General features: G+C 46.8%; 1 protein-coding gene across 1 annotated transcript in view; it reads right to left on the reverse strand.

Moving 5' to 3' along the window:
- The window catches only part of GGCT (gamma-glutamylcyclotransferase), a 178447-nt gene extending 167352 nt beyond the window's left edge, over positions 1-11095 (reverse strand). Inside the window, exon 1 of the mRNA XM_086942081.1 lies at positions 10757-11095. Within this exon, the coding sequence (XP_086798207.1) occupies positions 10757-11014 (258 nt within the window). The 5' untranslated portion in view covers positions 11015-11095. The remainder of the gene's footprint in view (positions 1-10756) is intronic.
- Positions 11096-13411: the final 2316 nt, after the last annotated feature.

Genomic DNA, 13411 nt, shown 5'->3' on the forward strand with positions numbered 1-13411 from the left:
TCCAACAAATCTGACGATTCAGACAGCCATTCGTCCAGTGGCAGCTCCATTAGCAACCAGAGCCCAAAACAAAGAGGACGCAGAGGGGGTAGAGGCAGGTTTAATTACCCTACCCAACAACCAAGGTGGCAGAATTACGGACAACCAAACAATGGTCCTCCACCCATATTTTACCAACAACCCCAGTTCCCGATGATGAACTGGAACCCCTACATGCAACCCTTCATTCCTCAGAACCACCCACCCATGCCTTTTTTAGGGAGAGGCGGGCGGGGACGGGGACGGAGCAGAGGAACCACACAAGTGACCTGGGAGGACGAAGACTCAGTGGGGAAACACACTCGCAGTCGAACAGCAACAGCCAGCACGAGCGCAATCTAAGTCTCGTAACAAACCTCTCAAAGAAAATTCTGACACCAGAGGAAACAGAAGTCCTAGAGAGGGGCCTAGGGTTTGTCCCAACCTCACGTCCGGACAAATTTCGACTCCATTGCGAGCTAGCACAATTCTTTCGAAAACTCAAACTCAAGGCGTTTTTTGAGTCTAAAGAACAGCCCGAAACCCATGAACAGGAGTTTGATACAACCTTCAGACCTAAATCAACCTTCATGCCACCACCGCATTCTATACCAGCCGCAATCACGACCTTTGAACAGGCGGTTACAAAAGATCTGGAAGCCCTGGAAAACCCCAAACGGTACAACAACTTTTCGGCGGCGGAACACAAAGCCCTCGAGAACTTGAAAAATGACAAAGACATCGTCATTAAACCCGCCGATAAGGGCGGTGGAATCGTCATTCAGGATAGCAAAGACTATGACGAAGTATGCCTGTCTCTCCTTAATGACAGAACCAATTATACCCTCCTCAATACAGACCCAACTGTTGACATGAAAGCACGAATATCCACCATTGTACAGGAGGCTGAGCTGAATGAACACATCTCAGCTCATGAGGCGGCATTTCTCACGGCAGGGGGGCCAACAATCCCTTACTTTTATACACTGCCAAAAACTCACAAGAATAGATTACCGCCACCAGGACGCCCCATAGTGTCTGGCATTGGCTCAGTACTGGAACCGCTATCTACATTCTGCGATCATTACTTGAAGCCAATAGTACAAAACTCCAGCACCTATCTAAAGGATACTAAAAGCCTTCTCAGGCTACTGAATGACATCTCTTTCGAACCAGACTCAGTCATCTTAGTCACCATGGACATAGAGAGTCTATACACAAGTATCCCGCAGGAAGAAACATTACGGGTACTGGCACAAGCACTGGACACAGTGACTTGGGAATATGTCACACCAAAGACGTTTATTCTACAATGTGCAAGGATGGCACTCAAAGAAAATTATTTTGAGTATAAGGGACAACTGTACCTCCAATGCACAGGGACCTCTATGGGCAGCACCTTCGCTCCAAGCGTAGCGGGGTTGTACGTGTATGATTTCGAGACTAAACATATTTTGCCCCCTTCGAACCCTTTTGCCTCCTCCATAGGCCTATGGAAGAGGTACATAGATGATATTCTCATATTATGGACGGGCACCGAAAACAATCTGAATGAATTTCTAAGCTGGGTCAACACTCTTGACCCCTATTTAAAATTCACAAGCAACTACAGCAAAGAATCATTAGTCTTCCTGGATGTGGTGATTAGGATCAATGGGACAGCTCTCACTACTGTGACCCATCATAAACCTACAGCGAGGAACAACCTTCTACAATTCAGTAGTTTCCATCCTAGACCACTACGTGAGAACCTGCCCTACGGGCAATATCTCCGCCTTAGAAGGAACTGTAGTAGTACTACGGACTACAAGAGACAGGCAGAGGACCTAACTGTCAAATTGAAACAAAGAGGCTACCCTCAAGGCATCCTCAATAAAGGACAGCTCAGGGCCCGGAACCAACCCCGGGAAGCCCTTCTGGAAGAGAACGAAAAATTGGACACAGAGATCCCTTTGACGTGTGTTACAACATATAGCACACTATCAGACAATGTAAAAAAGTCAATAAACAAAAATTGGAGAATTATCACCAGTAGCATCGGGAACTGGGAGAAACCATTGTTTTCCTTTAAAAAGGGCAGGAGTATTAAGGATGCCCTAGTACACACAAGGCCAATAGCAAGTCAATCATCACTTATCAGATCTGTGACTGAACCATGGAATTTACCCCCCGTAACTGGACATTTTCCATGCACCGACTGCAGTGTCTGTCATTTGACCACTCACACTAAACAATTAAATTTGGAACCGGGGAAAGTATGGACACAGGTGTCCCATACTAACTGCAATTCCACCCATGTGGTTTATCTGATCACCTGCCCGTGTGCCAAGAGATATGTAGGCATGACAACTCGGAAAGTTAAGACACGCATTGGCGAACATCGCAGCAACGTTCGCTGCAAGAAAGTAACGACCAAACTCAGCGAACATTATCTGCAAGCAAATCATACCCCCAATGATATGTTCTGGACGGTAATTGAACAGGTCAACAGCCCCAGGAACAGAGACAATATCCTGTTCGAAAAAGAGCAACGCTGGGTCTACAGACTCAACACTCATAATGATGGTCTAAATGACCAAATACCTTGGGCCAGCGTTCTGAAATAGTAACACTTTCCTACTGCCTGGACTGTATTTTTCCCGTTTGATGAGATCGCCAATTTTGCGACTTCCCTGTTTACACCAACACCTTTTAAATACCTTCTCAGGATAATAATCACCCATACCGACTAACTGTACCCCCGTGGTATAACCCACAGTACACTAATATGTGTGGGTGTAACTCATTCATTCCCATATGACAACTGTGAAAGTGGACACTCCAACACTTTGTCTTCCACATCCCAAAGCAGCTAATGAACCTAAATCCACCATCATTGTCAAGTTATTCTTAAATGTTAATTTTATAACATCTTAACATAACGGACCCATGTTTTCTATCCCTCTGATCGGGTCCGCTCATTTGTTTTGTTTGGCCAAGCCTCGTTCTCATTCCCGGCTGACAGCTTGCGTGTCAAGCCTCGATCTGGCCAACTCAATTCCTGCACGCGCAGGCGCACTTACTGTGCGCTGTTTGCCTCTCTGCCAACTAACGCGTGACAGAGTTCTTTACGCGACTACGCGAGGCTTGCTTCTCAAGCCTCATTCTAATCCAGGCTCGCGATTGGACAGCGTCCCGACGCCTCCCCTCTTAGCGCCGGGCTCGTCCCTCGCTCGTGATCCACGAGATCCAGCGGGGACAGCTAGGTGCCGAGAGGGTGCTGAGCGTTGCGGGCGTATGTACAAGCGACCAGACTTCAGTACAAGATAAGTGTTTGGGTGTGAGCTCCTGCCTACCATTCGTAATCTCTCCTTTGTGTGTGTGTCTATCTTTACCCTGACAGGGTGTGCCATTGTCGCTCCCACCCCCCCTCTGAATCTATGGGGCGTGGTTCATACTGAATACAAGTGAGGACTCTGCCACCGTTTTTTCATTTAATGTGCCACCTTAAGCTCTCTAATTCACGGCCAGCAGGGCTGCGCATTACTATTACGCAGCCTTGGTATATTACATTCACCCTTCGGGTAATATTCCCGATACTTCCTTCATAGGTAATGTTACTAATATGGACAGTCCACAGGGCTGCAAACACGGCCGAACTTAGCACTGCAAGCCCACGTGGCATTTACCACTCCATTGTAAATAGCGCAAGGTCACACTACCTTGGCCCTAGTTGAGGCCCATCACCACCGTTCTTGGGCACAACTTTCATTTTTCAACGTGATCTCCTCCTACTGACCACGGCCATTGATAGGTCGGATAGCACGTACCACGCCACACCTAAAGTTGCATGGCAAAACCGTGATCATCAATGACCATTTGCTCATTTGTATGTTTCGTGTCTTGTCTGTCTGTCTGTCTTTTACCTACCTGCAGACTTTTGGGCTCCTCGCAACTGAGGCAAATCCCCAGCCTTTGGTTTGTATTCTCACGCACTTTTTTACACATAGTGCCACTGTTTTTAACTTTCACACCTACAGCAGGGTAGGCCTTAGCGCGCCTATACCTGTTGAGGTAACACCCACTTCACTGGTCCTGACGAAAGCCCTGTAAACTCACACACTTAAAGGGCAGAAACATGTTGACCTTCCCCTAACAGGGAAACACCTGTATTTCTTGTGGATAGTTTCCCTGCACATAGCATTAATTTTAATATGTCAAGTTGACCAGCGAATAAATGATTTTTTGGGACAACCTCTGACATTTTTAACTACACCTTCTTTTTCACATTCACTCTCACAACAACCCGCTCCGCAGTCTCCTGGCGTCGTAGCACACTCGGGAGGTACTCGATCTCCCGAGTGGACCCGATGATGAAGCATGTCACCACTAGGGTGAGTGAGGGTTTCTTGAAGAAATAATTTGTTTTTTCTAGAAAGTTAGCCCAGTGTATTGACCAACTACAGCTGGCCTCATACTAATACGTGCTATCTTGATCACACCCACGTCTCACTGACGGACACTCTTCCTTTGTTTGTATATCTATTGATTGGGGACTAAGAGTGCCTCTGAACCCTGTCTCTCCCTTTGTTGATCGATAAACTGCCGGTCACCATGCAGATCCCAAGTAGCCACTTACTCTGAGCACAGACAACCTACAATACCAAAAAGTATGATGATAATAGTCTATCTTGGCATGTTTTTTAAATTGACATCTTGTATGAGTAATCATGTAAAGGTGGACAGCAGCACAGCCTATTTGTGCAGCTCTCCGATTACCTTCACTGTTTTGGTGATAATTAACACCACCACGCATACCATAGCAAAGCATTGCAACATTATTGAGTAAGACGATAAAGAAAATGTTATTGATGACAGTATGAGACAGACATTGAATTCAACTGGGGGAAATATAATGCAGACATCAAAAACCAGGAAGCTATGGTATACCCTTAACTTAAATTTTTTAATGAGATATATGAAGTTCTTATATTCTTCAAGACATTAAAACCAAGCTCATTGTTTAGTAGTGTGAATATGCTGCGGTCCAAGCTTGTACTAGGCATGGTCTTGAACCTATGAGGATCAAGTCAATATCTTCTCCATGAAAATTCTGCAACCTTTCTTCACAGTATGAAATGTGCCTGATAGGTACAGTATCATAACTCTGTTTTCCTGTGTTCCAGTTCCTTCTTTTGCCATATGTTCAACAGTCAGTGTTTCCTAGTGTGCCTAAACCAGCGATAGCCCATGTGCTTGTCTACGCGGGCTTTCTACTGCACAGCCAGTGCATACATAAAGACTCAAACAATACATAATTTCTTCCTTTGTTGCCCTTTAATAATTATTAATTATTTTATCCAAGTGACTGTCTTTCCTAGGGAGCATGGCCATACTTCTGGAAGATGCCTGCAGTGGATTGGCCAACATTGGATGATAATGAACATCTCTGACATAAACAGATTCTTCTTCCTTCTCTCCACATCTGGTGGTCTCTGCATAGCTTGAAGTGGGGTACACCTTGGAACATATGAGTTTGTCTCCCTGTCTTTGGGCCTGTCTTGCCTTCATCCGCTAAACTTTTTATGGGGTCTACCAATTTTCATCTGCGCAAAGTGGCCCCTTTATTCAGCTTACAATTGTCTAGGTGACAACGGATGTATAGTTAACAACTGTGGTTGTCAGCAAATCTGTCTGAACACAATGGAAAGCTATGCACGCTAGTTCAAGGAAAGTTTTTTCTTGAGTGATAATCAGCACACCTGTATTCATCGCTCAATGGTAAGCTTTCAATGAGACTGATATTTGCCTTTTTATTTTGATTAGTCAATTTTCAGATGTTAATTGATGCATTGATATAAAAATAATGACTATTTTTTTTTAGGGTTGAACCACCAAGGATCTAATTAAGCGTGGCTTGTGAAATTGTGTGCTGTGCGAAAAGCACTGTTCATGCACGGGACAGAATTATGAGTTTGGTTTTATGTAACACATCCTTTTATTATCAGATGCCGTAAATAATGCAAAATTTGATACATTTTGGCAGGTCAAACCTACCAAAATTTAACAGAGGAAAACATTCAGTATTTACTGCATCATGTGGATTTTGGTGTATTAAACACCACAATAACCATGGGCCCGATTATGATGATGGTGAACTGGCACCAATGGGCTGTCGGTGGCGGGTTCACTGCCATCGTAAGCCAATTTTCCGATCGTCATATCATAATGGCGGGCGGTACCATGGTGGTTGGAAACTTTGACCGCCATGCATCCGACAGGCTCGTTGAGCCCCCCCGGTGCTGCGGAGGCCCTCGTATTCCCATAAATGGCGGCAGGGCCTACTAGGCACCGCCGTTGGGATTATGATGGAGAAGTGTGGCTCACTGGTTAGAGCAGGCAGACCCGGAAGCAGAGGTCAGACCCGGGACCAGGGTTCAATTCCCGACGCGGCAGGGTCTTGAGCTCAAATGTCCACGGACTCGACAATTCTCGTTTCGGTGCCTGACTTAATCATGGGTTCACACTCTGCAACTCTGGGCATTAAGCTTGCTTAATCTCCACAACGGCCCCCCGCGGCGGGATGCCTGGCTTTCACCTTGGGGATGCCCGTTAGGGGCTATCTCACAGGGAAATGCCAGGACGGGTTCCCAAGGCAAGCGCCGAGATGCCTCCGGGTAGTCGAGCGCTATATAAGAACATACAAAAAAAAAAAAAAAAAAAAAATGATGGTCCATCCCTGCCAGCCTTTTCATGGCGGTTCACCCGCCATTGAAAGGTTGGCAGGGATGGACTTTGGGGACCCGTAGAGGGCCCCCCTTTTGCCTGGGCACTTTAGTTTTGGGGTTGGGGCACCTATGGTGCAACCCTACATTTCCCTACCATGTGGCAGGCACCGCATCGTGCCAGCCACATAGTGCAGGGAAATGTAAAAAGTGTTTTTTTTACATTCCTGTGGATGCTACAGTCAGCGGTACCCACCACAATGTAATGTAACTCGTGTGCGGCTGCCTTGGTGGCGGCTGCATCTTAATACACCCTGTGGGACCACCACCTTGTAGGCGGGCGGTCCGACTCACCAAGATGATGGCGGACGGACTGAAGTCCGTCCGCCATCATAAACAGCTCCCATGTTATTCTGGATCATGCAGAACAGGAGCACGGTGGGTGCCGAGGAGGTAAGGTATATCCTGTTACACTGAAAGTGAGACTCTTTTGATCAAAAGTTTTCTGACCTTCGTTTTCGTGCAGGGAAAAATGGTTCGGTTTTTGGTATGCAAGAGCAGAAATTGTAGCGTTGTGGGTTTGGTGCATAACATGTGGTCTGGGAGAGAAATTGGTCTCAACAATGCAAGGCCTTTATGGAATAGATGTGCAGCATACACAGCCTGCACCAAGGTTGGGAAAGTCCAGACAGTGTTTAATGGAGCTGTCCTAATCTTGGTACACAACAGGCTAAGGATTTTAATGTTTAAATGATGTGTACACTCGGAATCACATGTTTAAGCTGTCGGCCCCGGAAATGGAGCACTATGTATAATGTTGTTTCTTTCCACAGCTTACATTCTCCTTTTGGTTGCTATCTCAGAAAGCCTTCTCCTAGTATACCCCTAAAACCTTGCATGAAAAATTGACCTGGACATACTTACTTTCTTTCGAGTGACCCTCTCCTTACTTTCCATCCTCTGTCTGCCTTCTATGTCTGAGTACAGTCTCCTCTCAGTCCTAAGCCCGGTCTGCCTTGATCCGCGTTATTGTAATTCTGCAATTGGTCGATACCTCATTTTATAGATCTCAACCTCTCTTCTTTAAAACTCTATCCCTGTAACCTAATCTCCGCCAGCCTATCTATCTCACCAACCATTAACCTGAAATCACATGGCCCCCACTAATGATCACACCTAACTGGTATTAAAATAATTCATCAAAGTCACTGGAGGAAACAGATGTAATTTTTTTCTGGCAGGCACATGACTATTCACTATAACCAACATTACCCACTGGATTAACCATTAACCTTGGGTTCTGGAGTAGCATGCTTCTCGTCATAAAGTGCTTTATTGCCTCTTCAGGGGTAGGTAGCGCTATATAAATCCAATTACAGGGGTTGAAGCAGGATGAATGAGCAGAGTGATAGTTGAGCAATACTCCAAAATACCAGTTTAAACAAACACTGCAAGGCAAATTCACCAGGGCTGGACTGGTCGTAGCAGGCAACAGGCGTTTCCCCGGGGGGCCACCAGGTTGGGGGACGGTTTTAGGCCCCTGGGGGACGTTTTTTTTTCCCTGGGGCCAGCAATCTCGGCCCCTGTAACAAAATCGGCCGAAGCCAGCCCAAGCAGAGAGCTCAGCCGCACCCACCTCCTGTCCCCGGGGGAGAGGGGGGGGGGGGGGGGAGGGCAGTGGCCAAGCAGTTTGCCAGGGCCGGTTTCGATTCCCAGTCCGGCCCTGGCATCAGCTCACGCTACTCTATGCAAGTTGCACATGACCGGATGAAAACCAGGAGTAGAGCTCTCCACTTTCTTTCTTTCATACAAATGTGACTATTGCAGTCAATCAATCAATCAATCATGGACATTTGTATAGCGCACTACTCACCCGGTAGGGTCTCAAGAATTTTTCTTGCCCTACTGTATGTATAGTTATGAAATTATAACAGGAAAAACATGACCACAAATGCCAAAATTCACTGGGAAAAAAACTAGATTGTGGTAGCTATTGTGCATTGAATCAGGAAATGTCAGGGCTCTGCAGTAGTAGCAACACTCCAAGCTGAGGAATCAAGAGACAGATATATTTAAGATGGGTTGTTCACAAGTGGACACAGTTTTACAGACGCGGTTCTACCTGTGATGTGTAAACTGTAAATGGTCAGTGTCGGAGAAGAAAACCACTGGCGACTGTCACTACTCGCGAAAGTAGGGAATCGCTGTTCAGGTTGTTTTTTTATGATAAATGACCTTGCTAATTTCCAAACTCTTATCTGGTCACGTCTGTGAGTATGCAGACTCTTCAAGCCAAGGACAAACTATTCCTTAGAGGCAGAGGTGCTGAACTACAGTGCAATCTCTGTCAGACTACAACAATGATACTCAAAGTATGACCCGGGGGCCGCATGCGGCCCTCCTGACCTTTACATGCGCCCCCCCACTCATCACCAGCAGCACTCAGCTGCAGTTTACTCAACTCTGCACTAACATTAAAAAGATGTTAAACAAACAGGCAAGCATTTACTTTAGGTTAATTTCAGTTAAAGAAAGGAAGTAACCAGGGTGTCCTGCCCTGCTTGACTTTAAATATTCCTTCATTTTAAAAGACACCTTGAAGCACAAGTGTCAAAGTATGACAAAGTCTGCTCAAAATTCTAAAAGTGTATTTCGCTCACATGCAAAACTGTTTCACCTTAGTACCAGCCGCGGTCTGTGCAGGTAACAGCTGCGGGGCGGGGGGCAGAGTAAAGGGGGATCTCGAGGGACAATTCAGAGGGAAAATGTATTATTGATTTGATTTTCCCTCTGTATCGTCCCTCGAAATCCCCCCTTACTCTGCCCCACCGCTGTTACCTGCACGGACCGCGGCTTGTCTAGTACATCAGATTGTATCAGTGCATTGAGGAGTCTTTTTTTTTTTAAGGGATAGTTTTCAAGCATGAATTTCGAAACATTCATTCTTCACCTCATCCTGACAATAATGCCAAAAGTGAACTAAGGGGCAAGTCAGTTATGTGCTCTTTTTAGGTGGCATGGGGTTCTATTATAGGTGAATAGCATTATAGTTAAATAAATCAAACATGAGGTGATTGTATACAGCAAACATTCTCAAGGTATGTATTTCGAGGTCTTCATATGTAGTGATGAAGAAAAAGGAGGGAAAGTGAAATAAAACAATTGAATGGGATCACACAGTTTGGTTAAGTGAATAAGCTGAGATTAGACTCAAGACTCTCGTTTCACATTGTGCAATTCAGACACAAGAAGTACATGCGCCGCTTCCTCTACTCCGACCTTCTTGCCAAACCCTTGCCCCAACAGGACTGCCTCTCTGCTAGCATCAATGAGGCCCTCGGTCATATCCCAGACCAAACTTTGTGGCCCCTGGGAAATGTTTGCCAGTATCCATGCACTACAACAAGGTGGGTGAGGCACGGACGTAAAGTGTCATTGTGCCACATAACTCTAGTGGATGCAATGCTTAATTTGAGCCGGTACTGCCGGGGAGGATGGAGTCGCCAGAACTTAATTGTGGGGACAGGAGCAGGAGACGGAAAAACAAATAAAGCGGAAGTGGGGGTCAAAAAAGAAGGAAAACTGTCACAACGGGAGAAAGCAGGAACATGAACGAGTGAGATAAAGGGACAGGGTGTGTGTGGTGGCCGAAATTGTCATGAGTACATGCTTTGGTATTCAGCTTGCAACGCGTAATTGCATTTGTGCGAGCTTCTGAGCTTCGGGACGGCACCCTTCCATCTGCAAATTAAGCACTGCATGGCACATCGTACAGAAAAGGGCTTTTACCTAACTGCACTCTGCGTGCTAGTACTGTTGGGACTGTGTTAATTGTGTTAGAGGTTGAACTACAACTCCCAGCATGCAAAAACAGCTGGTTTAAAAGCCAGAGACAGCAGTGCTACATGTAGCAAGAGATCAGACAGCTGCTATGTGATGGAGGGATGCTACGGGTTAAGCAGAAGCGAGACGTTCTCTCCCGATTACTAGCCCCAGACCCCTCTGAGAGCTAAAGAAGGATCAGGGGGGTGTACCTGCAGCCTCCCTGTGCTGTAGAAGGTGGCAGAGGGGTTCCTCAGCAGGATCCGCTCCCTCAGCAGGTTACTGCCGTAGGCGAAGTACAGGAAGGAGCCCTGCCCAGGGCGCAGGCCTGCAGCCGATGGGCTCGGAAGGGAGGAGTTGCTCGCACCCATGTCCATGGATCCAGGCAGGACGGTGCACAGTGTCACCAGGCTGAGGAGGAACAACAGGGGAAGCATGGCAACTGCGCGCGCACACAGCCCAGGTCCCATCCGCCCTGGGACTGAAGGGATGACTCAGGGACTGGGGCAAACAAGCCGGGTACGCCCCCTCCCCGTGGCCACGCCCCCTGGCACGGCAGCGCTGGCCCAGGGTCTGTCTCACTGGGGCTGAAGGGATCACTCAGCGACTGTGACAAACAAGAGGGCCACGCCCCCTCCCCGTGGCCACGCCCCCTGGTCCGTCTCACTTGGGCTGAAGGGATGACTCAGGGACTGTGCAACCCGTAGGCCACACCCCATCCCCGTGGCCACGCCCCTTCATACCGCAGCGCTGGCCTAGGGTTCATCCCTCTGGGACTGAAGAGATGATTCAGGGACTGTGGAAAACCCGCAGGCCACGCCCCCTCCCCACGACCCCTGACGCTGCTGCAGCGCTGTCCTGGTGACACCATGAGTCAGCTTCTTGATGAAACCGACAAAGAGAGGTCCATATGGAGAGATAGTTGGGAGCAGAGGGGTCTTTCTTTGACCCTCACCCAGAGCTTTTTTTAATTTATTTATTGATTTATTGCGATTTTATATAGCGCGAACATTACCCGAAGGTGTCAGAGCGCTTTACATAAGAACCAGTTGCGATGCATAAGGATTTAGGATTACATGAGTTACATAAAAGATGCAAACAGAAAAAATTGCAAATGTACAAGTTGTAAAGTCACACAAGGAAGAGATAGAAACAGAAAAAAATTGCAAATGTACAAGTTGTAGAGTCACACAAGGAAGAGATACAAATGGATAAACTCTAAGAGTCACATAGGAATGGTAGAGAGTACAAAGGTCTACTGCATATAATAGTGGTTAGAGCTCTCAAACGCTAACACTGAGTTAACGTTTGAACAGAGAAATAACCATACCCATTTCTGAACGCGTCAAAGCCGGCTTCTTCCAAATGGTCCATTAATAATGTACCAAAAATCAATGGCGGCTGCTAGCCATGGGGACTGGGGATGAGGGGAGGGAGAGCGAGGGGGGGGGCAAACCACCACGATGCCACCAGCGTGAGTACCCACCATGTGTACATGATGGCGGATTTGTGTTAATCCAGAGCAATGGACCTTGAAACATGAAAGTTAGTGCGGGGACTCTGCATAGGGTGACCAACCGTCCCTAAATATCACAGACCGTCCGTAAATTTGACCTCACGGCCTATGTCCGTGAGGATCCCTTTTACGGATGCATTTTGTCCGTAATTGTGGGACTTTCAGGGAACAGAGCTGTTCCCTGTGAAAGGCATCAGCTCCCTGATGGGGCGCCTCGCACTCCTCCTGGGAGCACAAGAGCAGCCCCACCAGCCCATTATCATTCTCATTCTGTGTGCGGCTGATCGCCACATACGGATTGAAAAAGGGTCAGTCTTGGCTGGCACAGCATGTGGTGGCCTCCTCCATCCTCGGTCCAGGGCAGGAGATTTCGTGCATGGAAGTGCAAAAAAACGCCCATGCTGCTTCTAGGTGAAAATCCACTTTATCAAAGGAAGGAGTAAAAGAAGTTCAAAGGAAAGGATTATCGGTCGCTCAGAGTCTCGTTGGTTTAGAACTGACACATTTTCAATGTTATATTCAAGGAAGCCATGGTTGCTGCTTTTTTATTTTATGCAACTAACAACTATTGGCAAAGCCAATACTTCTGGCTTGTAGGTGTAACTTTACTTGTTCTAAGTGTAACGTTACTTGTATTATATATCTGGATGCAAACAAAAATACCAGTCGGGTGGCACATTATACTAAGCACAGATTTTTAGCTTATGTGTTTTTAAGCCACGCTCTTAATTACATCGAACACCCTTTAGGAGAGACCCCCTTCGTTTTTTCATCCCACTTAAACCTCTGGAAACAACACCATGTCACAGTCAACCCACTTCCGGGCACTGTGCATCATGCATGACTCATGCCTTCCACTTTTTCAGATTGCCTTTGTGCGGGGGCACAGTGAACCCTCCCCCACCCCAGTCCTTGCATTAGGAACTACAGCGAGGGTGGAGATCTTGATTGGCCTCTTCTGTCTGGAACTCTGCAGACAAAGGCACAGCTCATATTTAATGTGAAAAGGTGGGCGAGTGAGTAAGTGAAGGGATGAGTGGATGGATGGCTGGATGGATGAATGAAATGATGGATGGATGAGTGAAAGGGTGGATGATGGGGGAGTGAATGGGTGGATGGAAGAGTGAAATGATGGATGGATTGACAAATTGATAAGTGAAAGGGTGGATTGATGAATTGTTAAGTGAAAAGGTGAATGGATGGATGAGTGAAAGGGTGGATGTAAGGCTGGATGAGTGAGTGAAAAGGCTGTTAGATGGACAAAAGGATGGATAGATGAATGAAGGAGTGAAAGGGTGGATGGATGAGTGAAAGGGTGGATGGATGAGAGAAAGGATGGATGGATGAGTGA

Source organism: Lissotriton vulgaris, chromosome 10, assembly GCF_964263255.1.
Source record: "Lissotriton vulgaris chromosome 10, aLisVul1.2, whole genome shotgun sequence".
NCBI lineage: Eukaryota > Metazoa > Chordata > Amphibia > Caudata > Salamandridae > Lissotriton > Lissotriton vulgaris.